The 17485-nt window shown below is 46.5% G+C and overlaps 1 protein-coding gene across 6 annotated transcripts in view; it reads right to left on the bottom strand.

Annotated features, from left to right (window-relative positions):
- Window positions 1–17485, bottom strand: part of NEDD4L (neural precursor cell expressed, developmentally down-regulated 4-like, E3 ubiquitin protein ligase) — a 371596-nt gene that overhangs the window by 42782 nt on the left and 311329 nt on the right. For 4 of the 6 annotated variants that reach the window (XM_018039444.1, XM_018039445.1, XM_018039441.1 and 1 more), the window contains 5 exons: window positions 17041–17160; window positions 15796–15993; window positions 9821–9898; window positions 8371–8425; window positions 1100–1158 (listed from right to left, as the gene is read on the bottom strand). In XM_018039444.1, coding sequence (XP_017894933.1) covers window positions 1100–1158; window positions 8371–8425; window positions 9821–9898; window positions 15796–15993; window positions 17041–17160 — 510 coding nt within the window. Of the gene's footprint in view, window positions 1–1099; window positions 1159–8227; window positions 8282–8370; window positions 8426–9820; window positions 9899–15795; window positions 15994–17040; window positions 17161–17485 lie in introns of all 6 variants that reach the window. The other 2 variants (XM_018039440.1, XM_018039442.1) reach the window with 1 other exon arrangement.

Below are 17485 nucleotides of genomic sequence, written 5' to 3'. Positions count from 1 at the left end.
GTGCCTTTGCCCTGTATTATCATCTAAGTTTATCTAAGTTTTCAAACGGGCATAGAATTCAAAACGTGATTTGAACTGAATCAGATTAAAGCCACAAAATTAGTATTAAAGAGATTTTTTTGATGTGGACCATTTAAAAAGTTTTTATTGAATTTGTTATATGTTTTGGTTGTTTGGTCTCGAAGCCACGAGGGATCTCAGCTCCCCAACCACGGGCTAACCCTGCACCCTCTGTACCGAAGGCTAACTCTTAAACAACGGGCCACCAGTGACATCCCCAAAACTGGTATTTGAAATATACCTATTGGTCTCTTAGCTCAGCCCTCAATGTAACAAACTTTACTTCCTTTAGCTCCTCTAGTTTTTAAAAGATTCCCCAGTTGTAATCTTCTGCTGACTCCAGCACAGTTCCTGCAATTTCAAGTCTCTCCTTTTACTTATGTAACCACTGACAAAAGACTGGTGCATTCCCTGTGATCACTGTGGCCTATTCCAGACTCCGCCCAGGTGTCTGAAACCAGGTACCTTTTAACTGCCGAGTGACAGGCAGACTATCTGTCTGATGAACATCCATGAGGGGACTATTAGTGGGTCAGCAGAGATAAGGATTCTTAACTCTACCAGCTCTGGAGCTCAGCTACAATCTCACCCAAACTTCTGCAGATTCTTAGAGCCGGAAGAGATTCAGAATCCAATTCAAATTTGTTAGCATGCATATACTTACTACCTGCGGCCTCGAGAAATGTCAAAACTCTACAAATCCAGGACCAGATTTTGCTTCATATAAAAAGGAAGGGAGGACATTTTGGTTGTTGTATTTTAATCTACCCTCTTATAAAACACAAAAGAGAATGCTTAGTTTTGTTACCGCTAGTAACTCATGTTCCCTTCCTTTACATTTAAAGCTCTATGAACAGGCAAATGCAGCAATCAATGTCTCACCCATAAATTCCAGGGAGGAGGAGACAGGAGTGATGTTAAATTTCTCAAGGATACCAGTCAGGCCCTTGGTACCAAGAGAGGCAGGAATATACAAGAAATATGTGCTTAGATGCAACCAAAATATTATACTGAAGAGTCAGAACTTTAGAATACTGACCGGACCAGTAATAGCTGGGTTCTGCAGTCTTGGGTCTTCCCACTGAGTAATTTTGCTATCTGAAAATATTAAAAAGAAATAAAAAGGCTTATTAGTTCAAATCTATTTCATGTTAAAAATGTTTTAGAAAGAACTATTTCTGGATTTTCCAAAAGCTGCCCAGTTCCCCATCCTGACCCCCAAAGATAAATAGCTTAGTATTTCAGGGTTAGAACAGAATAGGCACCTCTGATACTGTCTAGTTAAAAGCAATCAATCAAAAATGCACAACTAAAGTACAACCATTTATTCACACTTTCTGGCAAACAGTCTGCTGGAATTTCAATTATAAACCCCTGTTTTTTCAGGGATTTATAACTTGATCTTGATTTTCATTTAATTTTTAAAAAGGCATAAAAAGTCTTAGTCCCCCAAAAGTTAACATGGAGACATGATTTTTTTCTCATTTCAAATACTATTCCGTTTACTTATGGTGCTGCAAACTGCTTTTGATGAAAAATCTTGTGTTGAACAAATGAATAATCCATTACATGTTTCACTCAGATGCACACAAAAATCAAAACAGCTAAGGAAAGCTGAAAAATGAGAATTAAATACAGCAGAGGAGGATGCCAGAGAAAAGACTCCCTTCTGGCCAAGCTGGAGAGAAGTGGCTCTTTCTCCCAAATGAGTCCGTGTCAACGAGACTGGTCAATGGCACCTATACCCGTTTCAATGGTAAAGGTGGAAACAAACAGCTACCCAATCACTTGGGATTTGTGACAGCACATTTGGCTCAGTTGGTAAAGAAGCTGTCTACACTGCAGGAGGCCCAGGTTCAATCCCTGGGTGGGGAAGATTCCTTGGAGAAGGAAATGGCAACTCACTCCAGTATTCTCACCTGAAGAATCCCATGAACAGAGGAGCCTCTCGGCACACTATGGTCCACAGGGTTGCAAAGAGTCGGACATGACTGAAGTGACTTAGCAAATATTAATTAAAATGACTTTATGGATTGCTGTGCGTGTTGGGGGGGGCACGCAGGGATGGACTCACATTAAAGATATGGGGAGGGGAGATGGGCGAGTTTTAGGAAATCTAAGTTGGCTTTTAAAAAAGGAAATTACTGGTTTGAGAAGCATATTCTATTTCTGGTATACTTAGTAAATGGACCGATAAGAATAACTAAAACATTTGGTTTTAATGACTATCCCAGGAATTTTCTGAAGCCTGGTATGGTAACCAGAGCAGTGGTGAAGTATTAAAATACAACTACCAAAGTACATGGCAACTGCAGATGCTAACAATTCGATAGAAAAGTTACATGAAACATTTAAATGTTTTAGAGAATGCTGATGGAAGTAAAAGGCATTTTTGGGTTCCTTACTTTGAAAACAGAAGTTTTCAGAAAGTAAGAGCTGCTACTGTGATGGAGAACAAGAAAAATGAAAACTAAATAAAGGAAAAATATGGCTGAGTAAAAACTGCCTTGGACTATATATAGACTGGGCACCATTATCAAAGCAGAAAGTAAATGAGCTGCTACCTACGTACGACAACTTGCGATCTGTCTGGATGGGAGCTCTGAGCTGTCATCCTTGACACCTGCATCTGGATTTCCCATGGGAAACACCCCAAGCCCCACTCTGGCAGAGCCGAAGCCGTCATCTTCCAACACCAAAGCAGTTCAGAAGCCTGTCTTCGTCGTGAACAGCATCGCGATCCATTCCTGGTGCACATCCGAGCCTGCCGCCTCCCCTGTCCTCCCCGCAACCTTTCACCACGGTGGCCACCGCTGTTCCCACCTCTCGCTGAAAAGGCTTCTTTGTGTAGCACTTGCCTCTGCCTGCACTTCTCTGAGGTTTCCTCGGCCTCAGGCTCCCTCACGTCTGTTCAGAACTTCCTTTACAACTCTGCCAAGAGGCTTTCTAGACAACAAATTTGACCACATCAGTCCCTTCTGGATAGTCCCTCTGGTGCTCCGGTCTGGCTGCGGAAGGGACCCAAGTCCCCACACCTGGCAGGCTCCTGCTGACTTGACCCTGTGTCAGCCTGGCTTGTTGCACGCCGGCGGCTTGCAAGCCACTGTGCTTCTCTAATCACGGTACCACCCGCTTTCTCCCTCCAGAAACCTCTTTGTTGGGTGTGCCCAACTAAACCGTACTCATTATTTTGGATCCACTGGAAAAGCCACCCATTCCACAAGGTCCTTCTCTTGGAGCCTGCCTCCCCCTCTGGAGCCCAGCACTTGGACAGGAGAGCAGGCTCACTCCCCTCAGGCAGCACTTAAATACCTCCTGGCACTCCCGACCTGCTAGAGCTGAGCCCAAGGCAGACAGGGCCCGCGCTGCTCATCTCTGTGGCTCCCTCTCCACAGCTGAACACAGTTCCCAGTACGCAGCAGGAGCTTGGGGTTTTTTAAATGACCAAATGAAATGGATGGTGAAAACAAAGTCCTTTTTAAAACAGTCTAAGCTTTCAGAACCACACACGGTTCTGTAGGTTATCATAATCGTCAATTTTGCACTTAGGAATTATCAGCATAAGAATATCGGTGGCCAGTTACCCATTCGGCCCTGAAATGTTTGAACCTAAACTTGCTTTTTGTCTTTGAGCCATAATATTTCAAATCAAGGGGCAAGAATGAAGTAGAAGAATGAGACTTAGTCCATTTAGATACTATTAATGGGTTTGGTACGGCTTCCCTGGTGGTTTAGATGGTAAAGAATCTGCCTGCAATGCAGGAGACCTGGGTTCGATCCCTGGGTCAGGAAGATACCCACGCAGGAGAAGGGAATGGCAATCTACTCCAGTATTCTTGCCTGGAGAATCCAGTGGACAGAGGAGCCTGGCAGGCTACAGCCTATGGGGTCACAAGCGTCGGACACGACTTACTGACTAAACCACCACCACCAGTGGGCGTGGTACAACTGAAACGAGATCGAGAGCACCCCTGGAATCTTACTTTCCAGCTCTGTGTTGATATACAAGCTGCCGGTGGCCACCTACTTAGCACCCAGGCAACTCAGGTGTCTAAGAAGAACCGTACAATTCCTGAGAGACGTAGGGCTCAGTTCAAGACCTTCCTTTAACCTTCTACACCAGGCTTGAAACATACAAACTATCTGATAAAGTGAAAGTGTTAGTTCCTCAGTCGCGTCCGACTCTGTGACATGGACTGTGTTGCCCGCCAGAGTCCCTCTGTCCATGGAGTTTTCCTGGCAAGAATACTGGAGTGGGTAGCCATTCCCTTCTCCAGAGTATCTTCCTGACCCAGGGATTGAACCCAGGTCTCCTGCATTGCAGGCAGATTCTTCACTATCAGAGCCGCCTGGGAAGCCCAATCTGATAAATGTCAGCCAAATCAATCATGGACCCTGAAGAGATTAGTATTGAGCATTCATGCTCTTCTGAAATTAAATCTTTAAGATTTTTTATCTTAAATATGTCTCACTTCTCAAGAATTTATGAAGCAGAAAATAAAAAACATAATGAATTAGCAGACAAGTGCACTGCCGTCTCCTACAGTCAGCGCACAGTCACGAGTCCCAGCGAAGTGGAAGACGGGTGACCCTGAGCGCCCCACAAGGCGCCCGCTCTCACAGCCGCGCGGCGCGGTGGGGATGGCCTGCTCTCTGTCCTGGGGCAGCAGCAGAATGAAGCGAGATGCCAAGTTTTGCTGGAACCGAGATTCGGGGAAGTGTTTAGAAGGAGAAACTGGTTTGGAAGGTAAGGTAACTCCAGGTAACTCAACCCATTTTGGAGTGGCTCTTTGTACCTGATCAAGTGTCTTAAAAAGAAAATAGGTATGCTGCATTTTTCAGATTAGACTTTTTTTTTTTCCCAGAAAGACAATGAATGGAGCTCTGTTTCATTGATATGTACCTCTTTATTACTTCCCACTGAATACACCTTGACAAATTAGGGAGAAATGGCAGAAATGTTACGTTACCAGCTAACGTGTGTATGTGCCAAGTCGCTTCAGTTGTGTCCGACCCTTTGTGACCCCATGGATGGTAGCCCGCCAGGCTCCCTTGTCCATGGAATTCTCCAGACAAGAACACTGGAGTGGGTTGCCATTTCCTACTCCAGGGGATCTTCCCAACCCAGGGGTTGAGCCCCGCCTCTTGTTTGGCAGTGCCGCAAATACACTGGCACAGCTCAGGCCAGCCAGGCTCCGTCTGTGGTCTATATCCTGTCACCTGAGTCCCGGGAGTTAAGAGGGAGAGGCTCCCAAGTGCTGCGTGGTCCCAAAAGAAGAACCAGGAATGTCGGAGTGGAGCTTGGAGGGACTGATGAAGAATTAGGAACCGCCCAGGCATTTAGCAAGGGACTACCCTCTCCAAACCAGGGGCTTCTCTGGTGGCTCAGACAGTAAAGTGTCTGCCTGCAATGCAGGAGACCCAGGTTCGATTCCTGGGTCAGGAAGATCCCCTGGAGAAGGAAATGGCAACCCACTCCATACAGTCCATGGGGTTGCAAAGAGTCAGACACAACTGAGCAACCTCACCTCACGCTCTCCTAACAGGAGGGCGCAGGCCTTAGGGTGGAGGCACTGTTTTGTGCAGCCTCTCAAGCCAAGTGCTCTCCACTTTCTAACCCCGGGCATCAACTTCCCAACAACACTGGCACCACCGGCCAGCTGAGTCACCACTTGTCAAGCATTTACTTTCTCAGGTCTATGCACGCCTCCAGAAAACCAGGATAAAAACAATGATTTTTCACATTTCTAATGTATCCCAGGATAGCACTTTGCAATTGTGCTGTTCTTGTTCCTGGGGCCTCTTCAGGTTGACCTGGCATCAGATCGCCAGCCGGAACACGGCCGCAATGCTGTGTGAGGTCCTTTCTGAGCAAAAGACCAAGGCTGTGTGATCGGTTAAGCCTTTGTTTTAATAAAATGGTCATTATTACTAGTACCTCTCTTTCAAAAGTGAAATGGTAATGCGTGAAAAAACAGCAAACAAGGCTGTCTTTTGTTTTCAGTGGGAAAAAGACGTGTGACTATTCTAAGCAAATTATGCTAAGAAACAGCAGAATTATAAATAGAACATTAAGGGGAAAAGCGGGAGGACACATATATCACAGCACTTACGGCAGCAATTTTATGCTCACTACAACTCTGGGAGCAGGCAAAACTCAGTGTTATTACTGGTCAAAGACAAAAATGAGGCTATGTACCTTAAACTATCTAAACTTAACCAAGGGTAACACATATCCCTAAACATATCCAGGACTTCTACTATTCTGATTGAATTCTGAATTGCTGGGCTTCTTGTTTAATTGGATTGATAAAAACCTGTCAAACTCCTGTGCCTCGAAGCAAAGTTCTCTCCATGGTGCACGGGTGGCGCAGGAAGCCGGGAAGAGGGCCTGAGATTTGAGGCAGCGACAGGCTCCACCCACAGGGGGACCCAGGCCCGACCTCCCGGTCAGCTCAGCAAGGCGCCTAGCTAACCAGTGCAGCGAGGTAAGAAAATGTGAGAAACTTGATGGAAGTGAAAGAGGAGAGTGAAAAAGCTGGCTTAAAACTCAACATTCAGAAAACTAAGATCATGGCATCCAGTCCCATCACTTCATGGCAAATAGATGGGGAAATAGTGACAGACTTTCATCTTCTTGGGCTCCAAAATCACTGCAGATTCACTGCAGTTTCAAGGTTGCAATTAAAAGACGCTTGCTCCTTGGAAGAAAAGCTATGACCAACCTAGACAGCATTTTAAAAAGCAGAGACATTACTTTGCCGACAAAAGGCCGTCTAGTCAAGGCTGTGGTTTTTCCAGTAGTCATGTATGGATGCGAGAGTTGGACTATAAAGAAAGCTGAGCATCGAAGAACTGAAGTTTTTGAACTGTGGTGTTGGAGAAGACACTTGAGAGTCCCTTGGACTGCAAGGGGATCCAATCAGTCAATCCTAAAGGAAACCAACCCTGAATATTCATCAGAAGGACTGATGCTAAAGCTGAAACTCCAATACTTTGGCCACCTGATGCAAAGAGCTGCTGCTGCTGCTGCTAAGTCACTTTAGTCATGTCCGACTCTGTGCGACCCCATAGACGGCAGCCCACCAGGCTCCCCCGTCCCTGGGATTCTCCAGGCAACAACACTGGAGTGGGTTGCCATTTCCTTCTCCAGTGCATGAAAAGTGAAAAGTGAAAGTGAAGTCACTCAGTCATGCCCGACCCTCAGCGACCCCATGGACTGCAGCCTACCAGGCTCCTCCGTCCACGGGATTTTCCAGGCAAGAGTACTGGAGTGGGGTGCCATTGCCTGAGCTGACTCACTGGAAAAGACCCTGATGCTGGGAAGGATTGAAGGCAGGAGGAGAAGGAGACGACAGAGGATGAGATGCTTGGATGGCATCACCGACTTGATGGACATGAATTTGAGAAAGCTCCAGGAGTTGGTGATGGATAGGGAAGCCTGGCGTGCTGCAGTCCCTGGGGTCACAAATAGTCGGACACGACTGAGTGACTGAACTGAAGAAAATATGAGGCCAGGCAACCTGGTGTAGACTTAATGCTCACATTTATGAACCAAATGAAAACAAAGATCAAAATACTATCAGTCACACATGTACATGAACTTTAAATCTACCTGAAGACTTCTTTTTAACATACATTTTTCCGAAGGTTTAAGGGATCTAATAATATGATCCCATGGAGAAACACTCCAACAAGGGGAAAAAAAACCCCCACAAAACTAATGCCTAAAAGCAAACTTTTATTAGTTTAACTTTTAGTTGGCACAAGACACCACACGTTTATTCACAGGAGCTGGAGCAAATGTCCGCAGCAAATGTACTACAATTTCAAGAAAAGAACTGCGTATGTATTAGTGTGCTGGGTGCAGGGAAACATGCTGTGAATAGAAAATAAGTCAGAGCGGGCGTCTTGCCACGAGGCCCCTGAAGGCAGAATTTAAAAAAACGTGACGGCTGCTTCAAGCACCCCTCATTCCATAGACTTCTGACCTGATCATCACTTCTTATTTTCTATTACCAGAGTATATTTATTAAAAGCGCAAAAGTCAAGGGGTCGTGAATCAGAAAAAAAATTTTTGCAACTAAAAAAAAAAAACAAAAAGTTAATAGGTCACAAGGTCAAACTGGGATGGCTGCTTCAAGCGAAGGCGGGGCAGGGACAGTACCGTACGAGGGCACTGCGTCTCTGGCATCGTCCTCGCCACATAACACCTGGCTGCCTAGACGAAGAGTAAGATGACACAGCTTTCACGGCCACATCTGAGTTACCCTCGTCCCCACCTACATGCCCCTAACAGCGCCTACTTACTGTGGTCAATGTAAAACGTCCGGCCGTCCAAGTGGATCCTTTCTTCCCAGCCAGGCTGGTATCAGGGGAGGGAGACAGAGAAGACAAAAATAGCCAGTAGTCCCAAAATCAAAGGCGAACGCTAGAGACCCTGCGGCACCTTCTCCCCGGGAGTACATTTTCCCATAAAGAGTAAATGAAACGGAAACATTTCAGATGAACTGGTGACAACACCCAGCAACACACTTTTGCACACGTTCTGCAGTCCAGCTGTACTCGCTGGGTAAGGAACAGGGACCAGGGGCTCTTATTTCAGAAGCTTCACAGGGAAACTTTGGCATACTGTGAGACAGTGGAGCCTGGGATGGAATAGCTCATCTAATTAAATGTATATTTACTGAGTACTAAAGGGAGGAGGAAGGTTGATATAAAATGTGAGAGATGGAGGCTATATCCATGTCATCAGGTGGTTGAACAGTCTAATGTAATTCTCTATTGTGAACTCTCACTACTCAGGAACCAACAGATCTGGATAATTTTTCTGAGGTCAGTCTTGTGTGCTTTCATTATCTGGACTGTGCTCACGTGCTACTGAAGTCTAGAATCCAGCAGACCTAAACAACTTTCTAAACCCTCTCTCCAGTCTCTCCTCTGGGCTCCTTCCATCTAAACCCCGGAACCCAATATCTGGGGAGTGTGGGACATTTCTATAACCCGATGAATAAAGACTTCACCCTGATCTTTCGAGCTTCAAATTTGGCTGTATGTATAGTACCATATAGCAGGCAATAGAAAGGTTCTTGGGAAACAATCACCAAAAAAATTCCCAGTACTGTTCCACTTTAAAGAAGTCTTGGAGTGGGCACCACTCCTCACCTTTCAGCCTCCATAAGGGTTTTTAAAAAATGGGGGTGGGGGTGGGGGGTGGGTCAAGAAGAAAGCATGGAGAAGGTTTCATTCAAAATTTAACTTGGAATGAATAGCTCATTTCTCACTCAGGCCCCAAAAAAGAACTGATAAAAATTAGATTTATAAACAGTCATCGACAAGGGAGAACAACTTAAAATATCTGCAGGATAAATGACTTAGAGAAACCTTCTGCGATTACCTACGCCTTTTTCTCCCACAGTCTTTAATATTTTTATTCCTATGACTAAATCAGCAGTATGGATGGAAATCAATGGTTGCTAAGTTACAAAATTAATGTGTGCTGCTTAACTCATCACCTGCAGAGAAAGCCTTGAACATCCTAGCGGCAAGGTGTACCTTCCGCTAGCAAGAGGGCAGCCATCCCGACCCCTCTCTCAGAAGAGCTACGTGCGGTATGAACTGTGTAAACTGACTCTATTAAGAACTTACAGACCAAAGGGACTCAACCCGGAGAAGAAGATCACAGGGCTTCCCTATCAGTACCGAGCCCATGACTCAGTAAACACTTTCAGACTGGTCTGTGGGTCTCCAGTGTACTCACAGGAAGAGGGCCAAGGTCATTGGGGTTTAAGGATGCCTTTGACCGCATGTGTACTGGAAATTTCAGGCGTGGATCTTCCTGAAAGAGAAATGCAAAAGGCAGGAGATGTTAGGAGTGACTGACCGTGGGTAGTATTGGTCCTCCCCTTCGGGAGGTGTGTGCTCCACAGCAACCAGGCTGCCTGTACGTGGCGATGCACTCCTGCTGCGTGGGGGAGGGGAGGATCCCACCTTGGTGTAGGAAGCCTGACACCCCAGCTCTCATAAACGATTCCACTCTTCCTTCTTGTCCTCGATGAGAGGAGGAGAGTAAGAACATTTAAGTAAAAGGTTTTCCCAAGACCCGGAGCAGATGAAGAGGGAGAGGGTTCCAGCAGTGATGTTACCATGGAAACCAGAGTGGAGGATGCTGGTGAAGACGAGGCCCTAGTCCACTGGGAGGGGGTGGGGACACTGGTTTGTATAGCTCCCTATGGACCCTGAGCCCTGGCGTGAGGGGAGCTAGCCTGTTAGCAACAGCCTCTCCATCAGCACTTAAGTCTACTGTTGCTCCCTTCCACCTCTCTTCAGCTAAAGCCGAAAGTCTGAAATCTGGTCTGACTGCCCAGGCATGTCCTGCCCCAGAATTAGTTGGCAACATCTTACCAAGTCACATCCCCGTGAGAGAACTTCACTGGGATTCTTGACCAAGTTCTATAAATTAGATCTTAAAAGTTCACAAAATACTTTTCTTAAGAGATATGCTTTATCAGATACCATACAGAACCAATGAAAGAAAAACACATGCCCTGACATCTTGGGTCATGCTTTGTAACTTACCAAGAGCAGTCAGATGTACGATCCTGCAGCTACCTTGCTAGGAGGTTGGGCACATAATCTCTGCTCCCTTAGACAAGGAAACCGAGTCTCACAGAGAACAAGAACTTGCCCAGAGGTTCTGGTTTAGAGTCTAGCAGTTGCCCCTTCACTTATACAGACCCAATTAAAAACGCAGGGCAACCTAGGGAATCCCAAGTTTAAACTCAAAAGATTAGAAAACAAACAAAATGATAATCTTTTAAGCTCAAATGACTAGAAAACAAAATGATAACATTATTACCTAAATAAGCCTAACAGGAAAACAAAAAGTCACCCTAAAATCTTAACAAAACCCAAAACAACCCTGTATTTCAATAATGTTAAAGCCTTTGTTGCTCTTAAAATTACTAAAAGGTTTTCTGCCTCAGCATTTTCCCAAGTCAGCAAGAAAATGAAACAGTTGATATAAAACTGGGAAAATAATAAACCTCACTTTTTGCTGGAGATATGAAGTTACATATGGTTATATACCAAGATTGTATTAAACATCTGGATTATGGCGTGTGACTGCTAATGGGCATGGGGTTTCCTTTGGTGGGATGGAAATGTCCTACAACTGATGATGGTGATGGCTGTACGTGTGTGATGCTCTAAACATCATTCTGAGGTATATTTTAAACGGGTGAATTGTATGGGATATGCACTATACCTCGACAAAGCTTTAAAAATGTTTCTCCCAAATGAACAGTATAAACCCTTAGTATCACCAGATAATGACAAAGTGACAGATTTGGGGGCTGGCAAGAACAACAACAACAAAAATCACACATGCACAAATCAACCTGTGCTTTCTGTCAGCTATAAGCAAACTGTTAATAGAAGCAATAAATCATATTAGCAGTTTTCGATGGAAATTGATCTTGAACTTTTTAAAGGGATAATTAGAGACCTAAAAAAACTCCAGCATTCTATAGCATACTGGAACACCTACAGTGTAAGTAGATATACAAGTAGCTTTAGGATTCAGAAGGTCCAAAAAGCTGATCATCTGATTAACATCTGTGACTGTTTTGTCATGGAAAGAGGAAAACCTTAGAATGGTGAATTCCACCAAACACATCCAAGGCTAACTGTGAGCTGGCCCAAGTAATGTCCCCACCATGGGGAACTCTGGGCCCCCCACAGCCCTGGATGATGCTGGAGTCAGAGAAAGTCCGAGGCTGGGATCACAAGGCTGGGGCTTCTGGATGTTCCATGCTTGGAATTACACATGCAGGCTACTGTGAAAGACAACCAGCTCTTCTGGTAAAGAGCTGCTGATTGAAAGAAGATAAACAAACAAAAAATCAACTGCAATTAAACAAAAGTGACCAACCGGGAATGGGGGAAGAAGCATGAAGAATAAAATAAACTCCGTTTCCCAGGTCTGCTAAAATGGCCCAGCACAGAAATCTGGAACCCAGAGAATGTGAAGGCTGGAGGCAGCGGTGTGTGTGTGGGGGTGTCACGTGATTTTATTGTACTAACAAAAATCAAAACACTGGCAGCAGCTGCCATCCATCAGGCTCTGCGAGCTCAGCCTAGGGGGCCCCACAGAGCCGCCCTCCCATGGACTCCCCTGACCGACAGAGGGCGCAGTTGGCAGGGCAGGAAAACAGCCCGGCCCCATGTGAGCTGGGACAACCGGAGGGAAGAGAGTCAGCCGGAGTCCCAGCGAGGTGAAGGAGTGAAACATACAACACGGGCTGGGCTGTTCTCCCTTGCCTCAGCACAGGAAGTGCCTCCTTCACAATTACATCAGTATTTCACAACCGCTTCCCTCAAATACAGTTGAAAGGGCTTTTAAACAGAAGGCAAAGGTCAACATAAAAAAAAAAAAAGGTTTCGGGGAGTTCCCTAGCAGTCCTGTGGTTAAGGCTTCGCCTTCCAAGGCAGGGGGCATGGGTTCAATCCCTGGTTGGGGAACTAAGATCCCACATGTCTCCCCTACACGCAATTTCTTATTAGACTTATTAAAAACAGATAAAGTAAGGACATGCTGGCTGGTTGAAAAGACAGTGGTGCTTCTTCCAGCCTGGAAGGGAGCAACCACCAGACCTGGACTACAGTGACTTTTATTAGTTTGGACCTGGGCAGAAAAGAAAACAAGCCTAAAACTTAATTACGGTATAATCTTTCTCATGACAGAAATAAGCCAATGTTTTGTCCTATAAAAGACATAAATATGTTCTTACACACATGCTTTGAGCTGCTTCTTCAGCAGAAGCAACAGACACACTGAAGCCTCATGTAATCTCTTCTCACCTCCCTAGGGGTCTCCCCGAGATCCACAGCCAACCCACCCCGGTGAGGACCAAGAGATGCGCCTTTGACATGTCTGACTTGATTACCGACAGCAGGCTGGCACCCTGCCTCTGTTATTCGTGAGTGCAAGAGGCCGTGTTTTATAAATAGACTCAAAGGGGGGGTGTGTGTGTGGGGTGTGTGTGTGCGCGTGTGTGCATGCGTGCGTGCGTGCGAGTGTGTGTGTCAGACTCTGCGACCCTATGGACTGTAGCCCACCAGGCTCCTCAGTCCATGGGATTCTCCAGGCAAGAATACTGGGGCCAGTTGCCATTTCCTTCTCCAGGGAATCTTCCCAACCCAGCGATCGAACCCACATCTCCTGCATTGACAGGTGGATTCTTTACCACTAGTACTAGCCTGGGGAAGCAAAAGGAAGCTTCCTCTATCAATGTATACAAAGGAGAAGCTTCTGGTTCATGCAGGACTCGAGAGCACACGGGGTGCAGAGGGAAGATGTCCGTTTTCATCCCTCTTGACCTGTCTGACCGGTTTTTCTTTCTTTTATGACAATGTTCAAATCTAAGAATAGCTGTTCTTTCTTTAAAAAAACGAACAAACAAACAAAAACAAAGCAACCCCCAAAGTAACTCAACACAGGTTTTAAGCTGAAAGTTATCTTCTTGTTTCTCCCCATCCCTCCACCTTTTGTCAGAATAAACACATGTTCAGAGCATGTGCTCTGCAGCCAGCGCTGCGGATGGGCCTTTGTTTAGCAGGGATAACGCAGCTATGTCAGGGCCTCTGTGCTGAGCGGGGAAGGGTGGTGACGGCTGGTGGAACTCTTTGTTGCTACCTTCAGGATTTTCATGACAGCAGCCGTGACAAAACATTGTTTTAACAAATTGAAATTTGAAAATCAGTGAGTCACGAGTATCTGGTCGAAAGGGGCAATGGGAAATTCAAACTGGGTTTCATTCAGCAACAATGCAGGCAATAAATAAAGCGGGTGCTATATAAAAGAAAACCTGCCCAGCTGCGATTACACTGCAGTTGTGGCGTGAAAGGCTGTGAAAAGGTTAGGGGATTTGATTACTAAGCTAGTTCAAATTACTAAAATCATAGCTTATGTTGGCAAGCCACAGTGGCTCCATATACTAATCCATCTACTTTCACAATATTTACCCCCTACTTCTGGAGCTCCCATTTCTGGCTGAGGAACTGAAATCCCAGCAATGCTGTAGCAAGTAGAAATGGCTTCGGTAGTAGGAGTGCTACAGGTTCTACATCCCTGAGGGGGGTTAAAAAAAGACTTTGAAACCAACCTCTATCACTCTATTTTCCAAGGAGCTTCCTATCTATTACTCTCCTGTTGCCACAAACCCGTAATATTATCTTCAGATGAAACTGTTACTTATTATACGTCTGAGAAGTAGTGATGAGTTTACCAAATGAATGCTACCAGATCTGAATTTTAAATTCTCTCTGCAGGTTATACCTTTACTTCCAAATTGGAGTGGTTCTCACTAAGGGGTGTTGGGAAATGCCTGGGGGCTCCTGAGCTTTTCAGTGTGCTGGGATCCGGCGGCAGGGGCCGAGGATGGCGAATGCCCCGCAGCAACAAGCACAGCCCTGCCCTGAGTGCTAAGAATGTCCTCGTGAAGACACACTGCACCGTGATCCGTGAGATCTGAGAGAGCCTAATCCAGTTCTCAAGGGACTGAATTACCATCGTGCCATGGGCAGAGTGTAAATGACAGTCCAGGTCACTTGGGTCCAGGTCTCTTCCTTCACATGATACTGCTGTTCTAGCAACTGGGTATATTTGGTGTCTTCACTAGAAGTGGGAATTTAAAGCATGTGTTGACTCTTGGTCCAAGACCAAAGAGCCAGGGCCAGTGACAACCACCAAAACTCAACCGGATTTCATGTAATCATCGGTTCTAAACAGCAGTGCAGCACATAAAAAGAATGAGCCCAACTCCATACCTGGGTAGTCAGTTGGGGATATAAGGGGCAGGAAGGAAAACAAACCTTCGGGAGCATCAGAAACAGTCAGAAACCTGAGGACCCACTTCAGGTTAACTATTGGCCTAGAGATGAAATAGTAGAAAAACAGCACTGACTTTAAAAAGAACTCTATGCTACCTCCAATGAGCCACCACTGACTGCCCTGAACAAAGGAAGAGCGAACAGGGGAATGTCAAGATACGCACACGTCCTTTTCATTAATCTCATTTTTCTCAAAGTTAACACAGCATACATACTCTCTCCCCCTCATGCGTGATTCAGGGGTACAAGGATGAGTACTGTTATTAAGGAAAAAAACCTGCGACAAGATGATCACAAAAAAGAGGTATCAAATTTACAAATTTAATCTCCGAACCCACGATTAAAGAGTGTGATGTAGCACTGGAGTGTAAAACACATATCTGATGCCAACTGTAAACACCAAAAGGACGCATCAAATAAAAATAAAGATGGGTAATGGCAACACAAATGCAAAAAAAAGAAGTGACACAGAGAAATTCTTTGTAAAAAGACTGGAATTCCTAATAAAGTCACAGCAGCCTAAGACAGGAAGCGGCAATATCAAAATTCCAGCAATATGGAGCACTACCTTTTCTTCCAAAATACGGTAAACTGTCAACAATGGAGCTTCCCATGAGTGCTCTGAGGGAAAGGCATCAATACCCAGGGTGGCTGTGAGTCCGTGCCCGTAAATCACCCACTCCCACCAGCCCCTACGTGCAGAGTCGAGGCGAAGGCTCAGGAGACCCTCAGGGGATACACTATAGTGCCAGGAAATTTCTCAGCAAGCACCATGGATACTGAGTCAGGGACAGATGCCAGGCCTCGGGGTGAAAGTGGAGCCAAACAAAGCAGCGGCCTTACCCACGTCGTGGTCTTTGTGTTGTGGTCAATGAAGAAGGGCCGGCCGTTGGGCGCTATCCTCATCTCCCAGCCGGGCGGCAAGAAGCTCTGTGTGACTTTGTGTTGTGGTTTGGGGGAGTTGTAAGGTGATGGCTGTGGGGACTGTGGGTTGGAAAGGGTATCTTTCACAGCCCGACGTACGGGTGAGTCCTTGGCGCCCTAAGGAATAATAATGAGCGTTAGAACTCTCGTCACATGCTGGTTCAGAGTGGTCAACACGTCCCGGGGGGTCAGGGAACGCTCCTCTCTCTGAAATGGGACCATGGGGAAACGCCTAAAAGAAACCTGCTTCTGTCATCTGCTTACTTTAAAAAACAATCTAACTGTGATGTTTTCCTATTGGTTCAATACACAACAATATTAAGTAAGTATAACCACCCTCCCTTGATAGCTGCTCGGTACATAACCCCAAATACTTTTCGGTAGTAACCATTATGGATGGGGATTTTACAGAAGGTGGAGAAAAACGTGGCCCTGCTCTTAATGAGCTCACAGTCTAATGGAGACGGACTGGCAATTTCTGGAGCAGAAAAAGAAAAAGCTCTATCAATGGAGACAAGCACCTGGGATGGCACAATTGTTAACCAGGACACCCACATCCCAGCCTGGAGGAGGCATGTCCCCTTGCCACTCCTCAACCTCCTAAACCCGGGCACAGAGCAGCCCGCAGCCATCTTTAAGATGCCCGACACGTTTACAGCATCAAAGGTTTAGTCTCTGGCCTTTGTGATATTAAGGGATGTTGCTAAGACCACAGAAACAGGAGGGCGCAAAGCGGATGCCCAGCGGTGACTCAGAGATGCAGACACGCGTCAGAAACACGAGGCCCACACGATGGAAGACCCTACAGTAGGGAGGGAGGAAGAATGACCGAAGCGACAGCTGTGTGTAAAAACTCAGCGGAAGCACTGGGATTGGAAAGAGCTGCTATGCGCGTCTCATGAGGCAGTAAGGAGTGAAACACAAGAATGGAGCGAGTTCGGAAGAGAGGCGCCCACGTCCAGCAGGGGCTCGCCGTGGCCGCGGCCCCGTGACAGTGAGAATCAGCGAGAGTCCAGGGATGGGAAGCATGGAGCGAGGCCGCACGAGGACACCCCTCCCCACGAACACAGCGACGGCCAGAGAGGGGGGCGGCGCCCTGCGCGCCCCCGGCGGAGAGAGAAGAGCGCGTGAGAAGGGGTCAGGGGAGCCGGGCAGCCGTCTCACCTCCAGCGGGGCGGATAAAGTTACTGTTGGCGAGCTGAGGCTACGAGGCCGGCGGATCTGAGGCTCGATTAGGTGGTTGTTACTGTTTGTGGCGGATCCGGACGCGCCGTCTTCTGCGAGCTACGTTGGAGGCAAACACAAGTTAGCGGCGTGCGAGGCGCTCCCTGCGCGGTGCGGACCCAGTGACAGCGCGGCCAGCGGCCACGAGAGGCCTGTGGGAAGCCTGGAGGAGCCGACCCCACGCAACATCGGGGGCGGGGGCGAGGGATGGGGGAACACGCTCCAGGGAAGTAAACACTGAATCACGAGCCAGCAGAAAAGCCAGCCTCAGAGAAAACCGGGGCTGGAGGGGCGCTACCCGCTGGGATCAACGGGCTCTTCCTTTGAAAATCTCTTTCGGGTCATATATATTTATATATTTTTTAATAAAATGGACCCTCTAGGG

The sequence above is a fragment of the Capra hircus genome, chromosome 24 (assembly GCF_001704415.2).
Source record: "Capra hircus breed San Clemente chromosome 24, ASM170441v1, whole genome shotgun sequence".
In the NCBI taxonomy this organism is placed as follows: Eukaryota; Metazoa; Chordata; class Mammalia; order Artiodactyla; family Bovidae; genus Capra; species Capra hircus.
Note: the sequence above shows the minus strand (reverse complement) of the source record. Positions and strands in the feature narration are given on the sequence as shown.